The sequence below is a fragment of the Populus euphratica genome, unplaced genomic scaffold (genome assembly GCF_000495115.2).
Source record: "Populus euphratica unplaced genomic scaffold, PopEup_1.0 scaffold12.1, whole genome shotgun sequence".
Taxonomy (NCBI): domain Eukaryota; kingdom Viridiplantae; phylum Streptophyta; class Magnoliopsida; order Malpighiales; family Salicaceae; genus Populus; species Populus euphratica.
In genome coordinates, this window is record NW_011499858.1 from 218,749 (window position 1) to 232,484 (window position 13,736).

At 32.6% G+C, this 13,736-nt stretch overlaps 1 protein-coding gene across 2 annotated transcripts; it reads right to left on the bottom strand.

Annotated features, from left to right (window-relative positions):
• Window positions 1–683: 683 nt before the first annotated feature.
• On the bottom strand, window positions 684–7,063 carry LOC105123856 (Leucine-rich receptor-like protein kinase family protein). Of its 2 annotated transcripts, none has more exons than XM_011023612.1 (3): window positions 5,697–7,059; window positions 3,317–4,972; window positions 684–1,492 (listed from the first exon to the last, which is right to left on the bottom strand). In XM_011023612.1, exons 1-3 carry the CDS (start codon window positions 6,622–6,624, stop codon window positions 915–917), a joined length of 3,162 nt encoding a protein of 1,053 aa, XP_011021914.1. In that variant the 5' UTR covers window positions 6,625–7,059; the 3' UTR covers window positions 684–914. The 2 variants fall into 2 exon arrangements, with proteins under 2 accessions (XP_011021914.1, XP_011021915.1); XM_011023613.1 differs by lacking the exon at window positions 684–1,492 and adding an exon at window positions 1,499–1,952 and having other exon boundaries at window positions 5,697–7,063.
• Window positions 7,064–13,736: the final 6,673 nt, after the last annotated feature.

Here is a 13,736-nt window from a genome sequence, read left to right on the forward strand (position 1 = left end):
TTACTAGATAGGGGAAACTTTATCCAAACTTTATTAAAATTATAAAAATTTTAACTCTCTATGAATCATAAAGTTGATTAAATTTTATAAGAACAAAAACTATTATTCCATAAATTTTTTCAGTCTTAAAACTCCAAAATTTTCCAAAATTAGACGGTAGAAAAACAATTCGATCATTTTGGCTATTGTCTTATCATTTTCTGAAACGTATAGTTATTTTTAAAAATGATCTGCTAATTAATATTGTGGTTCAAAACTGTAATATTTGATTAAATATTACAGTTTAGAAACACGATATCGCAATTTATAATCACGATATTTAGTTAAATGTCATATTTTGAATTACAATATCACAAAGCTATATTATTTCACCAGAACTTTTTCATCTTGTATCACTTTTTTTTTTTGTACTAATTACATCATTTATTCAACTAAAGACCATACTGTTTAAAATTATGATAGATAATACTTTTTACTTGGATATAAATGTGTATATATATATATATACAAACCACCACCACCATCATCATTCCTCATCAGAACTACTGGACCACATCCGACATTATGAAAAACAGCCACTGCAGAAACCTCATTAGCACTCTTGTTATAATTGGTAAGGTGACATAAAAGAGGATAACGATAAGCTTTACTGCTACAACAAAGCTTGATTTCCATTCAATGAGAACACAAGAACTGAAATTGTTTTCAATTGAAGATCAAACTCAAAACACTGTCAAATAATCAATAGATTGGCTGTTCCTTTACAAGAGAATTTCCAGACAAAAAAAAAAAGAACTGATGATTAGCCCCAAAATCAGAAGGCTTAAAACCAATTAATGAAAAAAAATGGGGGAAATGGACAATTGGGGGTCGAGGAATGACAAAAATTAATTCCAGGACACATGTACAAAATTTCAAACAGATATAGAACATAGATCATCAAAGACTTGTCTGATGTTAGGCCTCTCATTTACAGGAAGAATACACTTAAGCGATATGGCAAGCAAATCATCCATTGCCTTCGTTGGTTCTTCCCCACCTGCAATATCCCTGTCAATGCAGTCCAGTCGTCTTCCTTCTTGATCGCACAACTGAACCCAATCTGTAAGGTCAACAGCTCCTGATTGACCTGATATTATGTCACCAGCACTTCTTCTGGTTAACAATTCCATCAGGATCACTCCAAATGCATACACGTCAGCCTTGAATGAAGGCGCAGGTTTAGATGCATTATCAAGCTCTGGAGCTCGATATCCTAGTGCTCCAAGATTTAGTATCTGCTCTGCAATGCCAGCAGGTGTCATCAAACGGTGAAGTCCATAATCAGTAAGGCGACTATTGTAATCAGGACCTTCCAGAAGTATATTTGCTGGCTTTAGATTTCCATGGAGCATGCCTCTATCATGAAGATACAATAGACACCGAGCAACATCAACAGCAACTTTTAGTCTTTGGCTGAATGACAACAGGGAGTACCTCCGAGGTGTTGTTTCTGTGCAACGTGTGTTCCAGAAAAAGATAAGAAAGAATAGCGGCAGCAGCCAAAAAAATACAGACATCCAAATGAAAATGCAAAACACTCCTGTCTAAAACCCAAAATGCATGGTTCTGTTACTCAGAGTTGAAGCAAGCTTAAAGTTAAGGACAACTGACATTGTTGCCTCCATGTTATGTGCACCACAATCAGTTTATCTGTTAGCCTAGACGCTGGTAGAGACATGGCATACACATCTGAAGACTAGAACTAAAATCAAAGCTAACACCTGTCAGATGAAAAGACAAGGAAACTAAGGAACCCTTCAGTTTTAGAAACAAGCTTTGGTGTGGGCTGCGGTCATCATTGTACATTTGCAGTTCCAACCGGCTACACAAACTCTAGAACATTACCTGCCATATCTCTGTTTTTTATTCTTAATTCCCATGCTTGTGCAGACACCACACCAACTAAATTCCTATAACAAACGTCATATTAATGGGTGATGGAATGTGAAACAGAGAGTGGACTAATACCTTGCCTTGCAAACAAACATAAACACACCTAACCATATCCAATCCAGTAGTTTCATATTCCACCAAATCATATCATCATTCAAATCACCAAAATCGTTCACTTAAATCAATACACACACAAACACGAGATTTCATCACCATTTACACACTCAATCTGCAATATTCATAATTCTATTGTATTCACCCACTGGAAACATAGGTAATCTATCACACCAGAGAAAAGCAACATAAATAGACAATTAGTGTCTAAAGTCAGGAAAAGATTCATCATGCAAATAAATGTTTACATCTATAAAGTACTTGTTTCATGGACATGGCTATATTATAATGCTAGTTTCTGCATAAAAAAATTCATAGATCCAGTAAAATTCTTGTCTATAGCACCACTAACGATTTAGAACAGATGTATAGACAGAATAGCATCTACAGAAATATGTTGCAGGTACATAGTCCTATCATATTTTATTTAACCGGCACAAAAAGGGTAGCATTAAATTTTTGGTCATACAAAGACCACAGAAACAATTGGATTGCTGAAACAACTCTCAATCTTCAACATTCAGGGAAAAAAAAGGGGGTGGGGAGAGCACACATTCCATTTGAAGTATAATCCATAGCTCCTCAGTCTACCAGGTTAACTACCTACATAATACACTGAACGAGAACAAATTCCCTAATATATCAGGACATGGAGACAAGAAAGCAGTATCATCCCGGATAATCATATTCCAGATTAAATTCTTTTTTTCCCAATGACAAACCAGGCCTAATGCAGGACAACTGGTACAACACATATCCAATTTGATAGCACCATTGTCTACCTGAGGTTCATTGAATTAAAGAACCCTATTCTTGCAATATTTGATGGTTCCCTTGTCTACTTGATGTTCATTGCAGTAAAGAACCTTATTTTTCCAAATCTCAATGATGGGGCAATGGGCTGTGTTTAATCCTTTTTTTTTATTTTTTTTGTGCCCATTGTCTACCTCTACAAAGTGAGGCTATGTATCACCATATTCAAGGCAACTGAAGGAAATATTCCTATTGTTTGTAGCAGAATATTTTTGAACATACAAAAAGCAATTATGTATCATGTTTGAAAATAACATTTAAGTTCAGAAACCAGGATCTGCACCAGTATTGACATGAGTATTAAAATTCTCTATAATGACTAGGTTGAAATCAAAGAATCAACATGTGGCAGTAATGTAGCATGTTTTTCAAAAACCTATCAAAGTTGGACGGTATACAGCGAAATAAAAACATGATGAGAAATACACAAAATTAGACAAAATAAAATGCTTACCATATAGATGTAGGGCCAAACTATCACCCTGGATATAGTCAGCTAAAAGAAGTCTTTCCTGCTCTCTAGGCCCCCAATAATATGCCCGCAGTGGAACAATATTTGGGTGTCGTATAGAGCCAATCTTTTTAACTTCCTTAGCAAATTCTTTCTTATGTTTGACTAGTCCAACCCGCAACCACTTCACAGTCAGCATATGTCCACTGTCTAGAGTAGCTTTATATAAAGTTCCATGGCTGCTTCTGCCAAGAACTTCAGCTGGAGCTCGAGATAACTCTTCTGCTGTAAATGCTAGTGAACTATCAAGGAAGGTCAGTTCCCCAGCCAACCTGTCTGGTGAATAGACATCCAATTTTGCAGGTTCAACAAAACGAGGTGAGGAAGATAATGGGGAACCTGGGGAGGACTTCCTTCCTGATGTTGTGGGATGGTCATCTAGCAAATTAGGAATTGATGAACTCGCCATCATTCCTTCATTCAAACTATGCTCAATAATTTCAGTTGCAGATTCTGTCTGCCCTGATAATGACCTTGAATTTGCAGTAAGCAAGTGATTGTTCGAAAAACTCAATGAAGTTGGAGGGCGGTGAGCATTCAATTGGAATTTGAAAAGGGAAGTTCGGGAAGATCTTCCTAGCTTAGCATCCTCCATTGCTGTTTGACCACTAAAATCACTTCTCCCATGAAATTCTTTCCGATGTGCCCGCTGATAGGCCAATAAAACAAAAGCAACCATTGCAGCAGCCCCGACTGTAGCAACAATTATTGCAATTGTAATATTACGCTTCGAACCGTGTTTCCCCCCTCCAGAAATCTGATCTGGCACAGAATCTGTTGATGGTCCACCGGCCTTTGGGATGATTAATGAGGGATTCCCAGGAAGAAATGAAGTAATATCAAATTTATTTCTCAAATTTTGTGGAATATTTCCAGAGAGATCATTATAGGACATGTTCAATCCAATCAGACTGGATGGAAGCTTGTCAGGGATTTTACCCTGAAATCTGTTGGCAGATAAATCAAGGTACTGCAAGTAGGTTAGCTTGCTCAGTTCAACTGGCAGCTGTCCTTTTAAGTTATTATGTGAAAGATTCAGTGATTTGAGATTGGCAAAGTTGCCTATGCCAGATGGCAATGAACCAGATAATGAATTTTGAGAGACATCAAGAGACTCCATCAATGGATAAGATGGTAGAACTAATAATTCGCCTGCACCTGACCCTTGAACTGGAATTGGCCCTGAAAACTGATTTCCTGAAAGATTCAGGTTCGTCAAGGTCAGTGAAGTAAAGAAACTACCCGGAATAGGCCCATTGAGTTGATTCAAGCTGAGGTCAACTGAAGACAATGTGGAAATGTCCCACAACTGAGGAGGCAAATTGCCTGTTAGGGAATTATTCCTAAGATTAAGTTTACTTAACCTCAAAAACTGAGGAGTCAAGTTTGGCAAGCTTCTGGATAACTGGTTTGAACTCAAATCAAGAACCTCCAAAGTGGCTCCCCAATTTTGCATGACAGACATGTCACCAGTGATCATATTTCCACTCAAATCCAGAACTGAACATCTTTGAAGAAAAGCGGGCAAGTGACCTTTTAAACCATTTGACGAAACATTCAAAACATTCAAAGTTGTGGAGTGAATTCCATTAATATAACCTGCAGAGATATAAAATGAGAAATTCAGACACAGAGAACTCAGCTTTGAGTGGTTACGGAAGCAGAAAACAATGGTATACAGCCATCTATCTTAAAACAAAATGTAAAACCAAACTTCTAGAAATCTTTTATTTTCAATTGCTTTATGTGCATTCACTGTTCAACTCTCTCAACAGAAACATCCAAAATACAATTCAAAATATTCAGTTTGCATATGAAATGCGAAAGGCCATCGTAAGGGCACATATACTTGTTCATGCTCATTTTCCTGCTAGTCATCTACAGGACCAGACCCAAACATTTCCAGTGTCAACTCCAATACGGCAGGTTGCACTTCATTTAAAAGAAACAACATCTTAGCTATGCTTCTAGAGTCCAAATCAAGAAAGCCACGTTTTGACTATACCTCTAGCGCCCAAATCTAGAAATTCATCACTGGCACCTTGGAATACGATCCCTGTATGTGGGTTTACTATTTGTAGAAACCCATATTTAGAAAATTCGGGTAAACAATCACAAATAAATGTGACCTCCACAAAATAAAGTCAAAATCCAGGTTTTGAGAACTACAATTGGATAAAATTCACCAGAAATATCACTTCATTTGACTATACAGTACACCCCAATCAAAATTCTAACAGAAAGTAGAAAAATCCAAAACCACATCAAATAAAAATTAAAAACAAAAAATAATAGCATAAAGAAAAGTCAAGAATCACTAAACCTGTAAATCCATTGCCACTAAGATCCAGTTCTTCAATCGGTATCGACCCGTTGATCAATTCCTCGGGTATACCTCCAAAAAGCTGATTATTCCCCAACCTCAAAACCTTCAAATTCATCAAAGACCCAAATGAAGGCAATTCTCCATTAATCTCATTATTCCCCAAATCCAAAACCTCCAAATTCCTAAACAGTCCAATTACGTCTGCTTTCAAAAACCCACCATTCAATTTATTCTTTCTCAAATTCAAAAGATGCAATGTATTGGCCAAACCTGACACATTCTCTCCACTTATGTCACTAAACCCGCCAGAAAACTCATTATCACTCAAATCCACTTTTTCTAAATTAATCAATTCACTTAAGACCGCACTAATATCACCCCAAAACCTATTAGAACTCAAATCCAAAACCCTCAATTGCTGCAAATTCCTAAACCCAACTGGTAAACCGACGGGAAACCCGCCTTCGAAACCGTTCGTTGACAAGTTCAGATACTTCAAATTCCATAACTCCGCGATCCGACCCGGGATCGGACCTGAAAAGTTGTTATTAGACAGATCCAAGTACTGTAACGAGCTCATTGATCCCAATGCGGGTACAAGGCGGCCCGTAAACTGATTACCCGAAAGTGAAATATTCTGCAGGGAGTTGAGGCTTAGCAAGGTGGAGAACTTCAAGTCACCGGCGAGACCAAGGCGGTCCAGGGTAATAGAAATGACGGAATCGGAATCGTGGTCGCAGGAGATACCGGGCCAGGAATGGGGGCAAGAATTAGGGTCGGGTAAAGCAGAGGGGTCCCATTTAGAGATGATATGGAGCGGGTCGGATTGGATACCTTTTTTGAATTCGAGTAAGGATCGGAGGTCGGAGCCGGAAGTGAAGAAAAAGAGTAGAGAGAGAGTGAAAAGGAAAGTGAAAAGAGTCATTTGAAGAGTGTAGGAAAGAGAAGACTCTGTGCTAGTGGTTCGTTAGAGAGAACATTTGATTTTATTTTACTAGAGAGGTTGAAACCCTAGCTGGAACGTGAAAAGGTATCTTGAGACAGACAGAGAGAGAAAGAGAGCAGAGGGTTAGGGTTTGTTTTTTTTCAAAAAAAAAAACGTTGAAGAGGGAGAAGAATAGAGAGTGTTGCGTTTTTTTAAAATGGCGGTTTAGGAGAGGGGGGATGAGGTGGACAGTGCTGGTTGGTTGGGGTGGGGGAGTAACTACAGACTGTAAAGGACAAGCCTTTGTTCTCTTTCTTCGCTGTCCCACTGCACTGCACCTGCACTGCTTCCTCCATGCATGTATGTATAGTGTATGTATGTCTCTCCTCCTTCTCCTTTCGTGTAATCTATGGTTAGGGTTTAACCCAATTGTTGAATATTCTGCACCTTTTCTATTATTTAGGGTCACAAACTTATTGTAATTATTAAAAGAGGCCGTCCAAAAAATTATTTCCGAATCTATGGATGGTTCATATGTGAAAATCGACCCCAGATATACCATTAATATCTGAAAATAATTATAAGTATACATGCATTTTTTTATTTGATAATAAATAGTATTCTTCAGTCATTTTACATGTCAATTTAAATTAAATATTTTATCTAGATAATTCTTGATGTATGACTTCCACATTAATCTAGGACATTTAAAGTTTTTGAATATTGATTCTATTATATAAATTTGAAAAATCAAGAGAGCTGTCTCATTAACCATCAACTCTTCTTTGATATTGACATTTGATTTTAATGTTAACATCTTGATTATTTATATTTAAGCATATGCATATTATAAAAACCTCTCAACCTCAACTTACTTGAATTTGATTTTTGAAATTACAAAGACATATCAAATCCGTTTTTATACATTAAAATCTAGTAATTCACTAATTAAATTTAAATAAACAAATATATTTATTTAGATCTGCATATCATCTTATTTTAGAAGGTATTTAAAATAGTATTTTAACCTGAATTTTTAAAAACCTTCAAGAGTATTTTTTTTGCTTCAAATTAAAAAACAAGGAGAAAACCTTCAAGAGTATTTTTTTTTTTTTTGCTTCAAATTAAAAAACAAGGACTTTGAATTGTTCTGATTTATCAGTATCTAAAATGAATCTTAAAAAATAAAATAATAAACTATTTTAACTTAATTTTAAGTAAAAACAAGGGCTTTGAAAAAAACAAAGCTAGAAGTATCTATCACACCCCGCTTGATTTAATATAATTTGACTACGTGTGCTTGCATTGTGCATCACGCAAATACACGAGAGAGGACCCTACTCACATGCTCTCAGAGGATTTTTTTTTGTTTTGACGTGTTAATTGGTTTTTGGCGTTTAGGGGCGGACACATGGTGTAATTGGAGGAGAGATTGAAGGGGCATTTGCCATTAGTCATAACTCAAGAAAATTCGTCGTCTTCTTCTCCCTCTTCTTTCACTAAAATATATTTAAATAAAAAATAAAAAAAACTGGACTTGGAGAGGGAAGTCAGCTGTAGTGGGTGTAGGACATGGAGAGGGAAGTCAGCTGTAGTGGGTGTATAGAAGGAAGAAGATCTTTAATGAGGCGGCAGATGAAAGATATGTGGTAAAATGGAAATCAGGAACGGAGTACAAATTGCTTCGCCAATGCGATCAGATGCGGGGTCTCTTTCGAATTAATGTGTGTCTTTGTATCGTCTTTCATTTGAAAAGTAATTGATGCGATTAGGGCATCCGCTGGGAACCATCCCATTGTCTGCTTAAGATTTTACCATCCATCGTGATTGCTTGAAAAAAAAAACGAAAAAAAAAACAAAGGCATTGCCGTATATAAAAATAAATATTCTCTGAAACAGTGTATTTAATGCTGTGCTCTTTGAAAGAGAATTTAATAATGGTATTTTACTTGGATTTTTTTAATTTTTTTAATTTTATTCTAGTTTAATAAAAATTAGATTTTATAATTTATTTTAATTTACCATCTATAAAGTTATCTTAGTCTTTTAACCTGAGTTGAATCAACTGATTTTTGATTTTTGTATGTTTTTTTAATTGATTTTTTTTTAATTTTACCATTCAACATTATAAACATTAGATTGATTAACAATTGAGTTTTATAGTTTGTTTTGATTTATTTTCTATAATATTATTTCGATCTCATAACTTAGGCTTGACAAGTTAATCTGAATTGATTTAGTTTATTTTCTTAGTTGAAATTTATTTTCAATTTCATCTTTAAATATATGATTAATTGAGATTTGAGTTTAATAATTTTTCTTATTTGCTTGATACCTATAGGGTTATTAGGGTCTTATGACCTGAATAACGAATTTATCATATTATCTCGAATTTATTCGAGTCGATCTAATATATTGTCATTTGAATATTTTAAAAAAGATGTTGACTTGGTTTTTGCAGTGAAACTATATTTTTATCGGTCGTTTGAGGTTCTCATTGGACCTTCCAAGTCTGCCAGTTACATTAGATCAATTCCTATATGGTTTAAATATTTTTCTATTAAAAAAACACATTAACAACACATGAATATATTTTTTACATCTAAAAAAAATTGATTTGACCTCTAGCATAGTGCAAACAATTATCTAATTTGTTGGTATCCATTTTTGGGCCCTCACATAAACAAAAAAAAAAGAGAAAATACAAAAAATTAAAAAATATTTGAAGAAAAAAAATCAATAAGAAGAATATACCAGAACACCCAAGAAATTACCAAAAACTTGTTGAGGAAGATCAAAATATACAAAATTAGAAAATTTGATAGTGTATTTTCAACTGATAAAAATCTTATTGGTGAAGAAAACTCAACTTGAGGAGGAAAATCCAAAATTAGATATTTAAGAACTCAATTAGAATTCTTCTAGGTTAAATTGAATTTATTCATGGCTTAATAGCAAGAAAAATTAATTTTTAAAGTTAATTTAGACTTTAATTAGAAGAAATTAAAATTTAGGGTCGAATTGCAATTTTAAAGAGTTAATTTGGTCAAATAAAAGACTTAATTGCATAGATATTAAAGTTTGATGGGCAATTAAGGACTTGATTGAAAAAATCTAAAATTACAGATCATACTAAAAAACGATGCATGAATGTAAAGGCTAGAATTGACCTAATCAGGGGTTAAATTGAAAAAATCAGAAGTTTGTTGGTCGATTGAGGGTCAAAATGCATAAATCCAGAACCAATAACTAGAATGAAAAACACGATCAACTTTGAGGCAGATAATTGAGTTTAGCAGGGGTAAAATTGCATGAAATTAAAAATTTAAATGTAATTATAGATGCGATTAAAAGCAATTAGATGAACAGAAACTTGACTGCTATTTTTCAATCTCAAATTGAAAATCCTAAATGGCGTGTCTTTTATATTCAATAAAGAGAAGGTGAGTGGCATGTCGTTCGTTACTTGGGCATCCCTGTTTCGATATTTTTGGTTGATTGAATTAACAACTTCAAATGAATGAATGTGGAGCTACAAATCTTCAAATTAAGTAAGGTTAGATTCAAATAAAATTATGCATCCTCTCTATCATCTTCTAATGGTATGAGGTGAAGATGACATCATAGTTGTTCCAACAAAGTCTTGAAAATTAACAACTAAAGCATCCCTGATACTGTAACCACCATGCAAAAAAGGATTTGTTTTTCAAGTATTAACATATAAAGGCTTCCCAATAGGTTTTTATAAAGGGTTTACAACACTTCTTTTAAGATCAAGAGGTCAGGAATGGATTCATAACTTTCTAAAACCCTAGTAGAACTCTATAAATAATATTGTATTCACCTCTTTGTTGTCGTGATTTTTACTTAATAGAGTTATTTTGAAGTCTTTTTATGTTTTTGATATATTAAAGTTGATGTTTAAGTTTGTTTTTATATATATTATGTATGTTAAAGTAAGGGTATTTATCCTGAATTTATTAGGCCTGTTTATATATAAAATAGATTCAAAAAACTAATTTTGAATCCATATTGCATGAACATACGAGTTGTTTTAGGTTGAATGTTTTTGAATTTGGTACCTCGTGCTTGATTTTAATTTTTTTTTAGGTTTAAACATATTCGTGTATGATATTGTGACTTAATAGGATAAAAAGTTGTGTTTTAGAAGCCAAAAACTCTCATTTCTAGGGTTGGTTTGGTAATGCTTGGGCATGACTTGATTTTTTCTGGGTTTATAAGTAATGTTCTTTGTGGTATTGGAAAGAGTATTGCTTTAAGGCCTTGATTTGGATAAATTTTGGTATATTTCTTTGCACAAAAACCTTCCTTATGTATTATTAACCAATAATCTAGTGTTTATTTGTATTAATAATATGTTTTTTAATTATATGATTTCAGTTTAGAACCAAAAACTATTATGGCAAAGTCATGATATTTAAGCGATAGTTAAAGTGAATAAATGTTAAATCATTGATCTTTATATGATTTTCAACATGTATGTGCCTTCGTTTCATCCAAATCTGGTTTGTTTTGAGTTCTTCATTGTTGGGTTCGAGTTTAAATGTCCTTGATGTTCTTTATTTTATTTTTTATTTTGGTATTTGATTTGTTTTGTTTAAGTTATTATTTTTTAGTGTGTAATATGTTTTTTTTAGGTCAAATTAGGATTTTTTGTTCAGTTTATGGTCGAATTAAAAATTTCAGGCTAGCCTAGTTGCATCAACCCGGTTGGATCATTTTGGGTCAAAGACTTAAGACATTATTTGGTTTTCTATATTTTTGTTAAGGATTTTTTTTTATTTAATGGTGCATTTTACAAGCACCTCCTAAGCCTATTTTGGATAGTTTTATTTCAAGAAAAAATAGGTTTTTCCAAACAAAGCCTAAAAAAATAAAAATAATTTTTTCTTGCATATGGACAAAAATCCTAAAAAAAATTAATATACTTTGGTATGTCTTAAAAAATATTGCATGAATTTTGTAACAAGTTTATAAAATTTCAAAGGTTTGTGATCTATATTTTAAAAATATTTAAAAAAAATAGATAAAAAAATATTATTCACTTTTAATATAAAAATAAAAACTTAAAATGAATTAATATCCAAAATATTAGTAAGGATAATAATTAAATTATTCACTTTCAGTATAAGGATAAAAAACCTAAAAAGAGTTAATATTCAAAATATTATTAGGGATAATAATTTTATTACTCACTTTAATACAAGGATAAAAAAAATTATATGAAATTAATATCCAAAATATTATTATAAATAATAAAGTTCATTTACTTGTAATATAAAGATAAAATCTATAAGAAATTTTATCTAATAAAAATTTTAGTTTTACCTTGAAAAAAACCTTAATGATAATCGAAGATACTTCACATTTCATTATAATAAATTCATCACAATAAATCAGTAAATATAAACATCACCAAACTATAGTAAATAATAATAAAAAAATAATATAGTTTAACTTATATAAAACACATTAGAAGAGTTAATATTTTTTTATTTAATTAATTTTTTATTCAAAATAATTAAAAAAATAATTAAAATTTCTAATAACTGTAATACTAAATAACAACTCTCCAATTAATTAAAAAAACCTTCCAGATCTCGTTCAAGAAGGGTTATTATGAAGTTAAAGTTTACTCTTCTTCTTCTTTTGTTTTTTTCCACGATGCTACGAATAAGAATAGTAATAATTGAGACCACAGGTTGCATAAAAATATAAATTGATTCATACTATTATGAGACGAACAACCTTTTAAACAAACAGTGTTTTGGTTGTATTGCCAAACGTCCCTGTGTATTATTTATAAGCTTTTGCCAGTAAAAAAAAATGGGTTTGGACGGCTCAGATTGGCTGTCACAGAGAAGTCAAACATTAGAGATTAAGTCAAATAGTGGGTGTCCACGAAGTGTCCTGGTACTGATGATGTGGGGCCTATACTTTTATTGGATGTGGCGATGACACACCTTTTCAATTCTTTTCTTTTTCAGAATAATCGATCGAGCGCACCCTTTTTTCAGAATAAAGTCAAATATTTTAAAAAAAATATTTGATCTTATAAAAAGCTATTTAAATGGTTGATTAACAGTATAATAATGTTTTTTAAAATATTTTTTATATTTTTTAAAATATAATTTTAATAAATTTCTGTTTATATGGCATTTAAATTTAAATGACAGTTGAGAATAATTTATCTATTAGATAGAAAATTTTAAATTAATTAGCATAAACTCTTTATTCATATTTTTAGAGCAAGAGGGAATGACAAATTCGAACTATAGCCACCTGATGAAAGGAACTTTGATATTATATTAAATAATTATTGCTTAATCTAAAACTCAAGTTAACATAACTCTCAAGAACAGTGTTATGTTAACTTTTTAAACACGAGTGTCGCCTCATTAATTTTTCTTTTAATTATTATTGTAGATCCAAATTGAAAAAGAAAAATTGGAAGAATTCCTGCACGTACACATATTAAGCTAGTATATTAATTATTTAACTTATTCTTTGTGTTTAATTACCCTTTAATTTAAAGAGTAGGTGATCATCGTGTAGAATTTGTGGAATAAGTATGTTTGGTGTTGTGTTTTGAAAACGTTTTAAAAAAATAAAATAAAAATTAATTTTTTATTTTAATAAGATTAAAAATATTTTTTTAAAATAAAAAATATTTTTAAAAACAACAAATCTCATCATCTTAAACACATCAAGTTTCATCGTATTTGGAAGTCTTATACGTGCAGAGTCTCACTCACACATGAGACGAGAATGTGCTGGGCTGCCTCAGTGGGAGACATCACGAGCAAAGCAGAGAAACAACAACGAATACGTTAATCTGCCAGGAGGGGAGTCCATGGTGCTGAAGAGTAATTGCATCCAATTAATATAAAATAATAAAAAACTAAGCACAGCATATGTGAAGATTCACATTTTAGAAAATGCAGCGAGCTAGCTTCCATTATTATTATTATTATTATTATTATTCCAGATACCATCAAGTAGCATACATGGTACAGCCAATATGCCATGCATTTTCCTCTTATTTTATCGTTGTTCTTTGTAATGAATGATCTCTCCTTCCCCTTCCGGTG

Coding starts and splice junctions, on each gene's coding strand:
- LOC105123856 (XM_011023612.1), bottom strand. CDS start 6,624: ATGACTCTTTTCACTTTCCTTTTCACTCTCTCTCTACTCTTTTTCTTC. Junction 4,973..5,696: donor TAGTGGCAATGGATTTACAG/GTTTAGTGATTC, acceptor ATATCTCTGCAG/GTTATATTAATGGAATTCAC. Junction 1,493..3,316: donor TTTGGCCCTACATCTATATG/GTAAGCATTTTA, acceptor CACGTTGCACAG/AAACAACACCTCGGAGGTAC.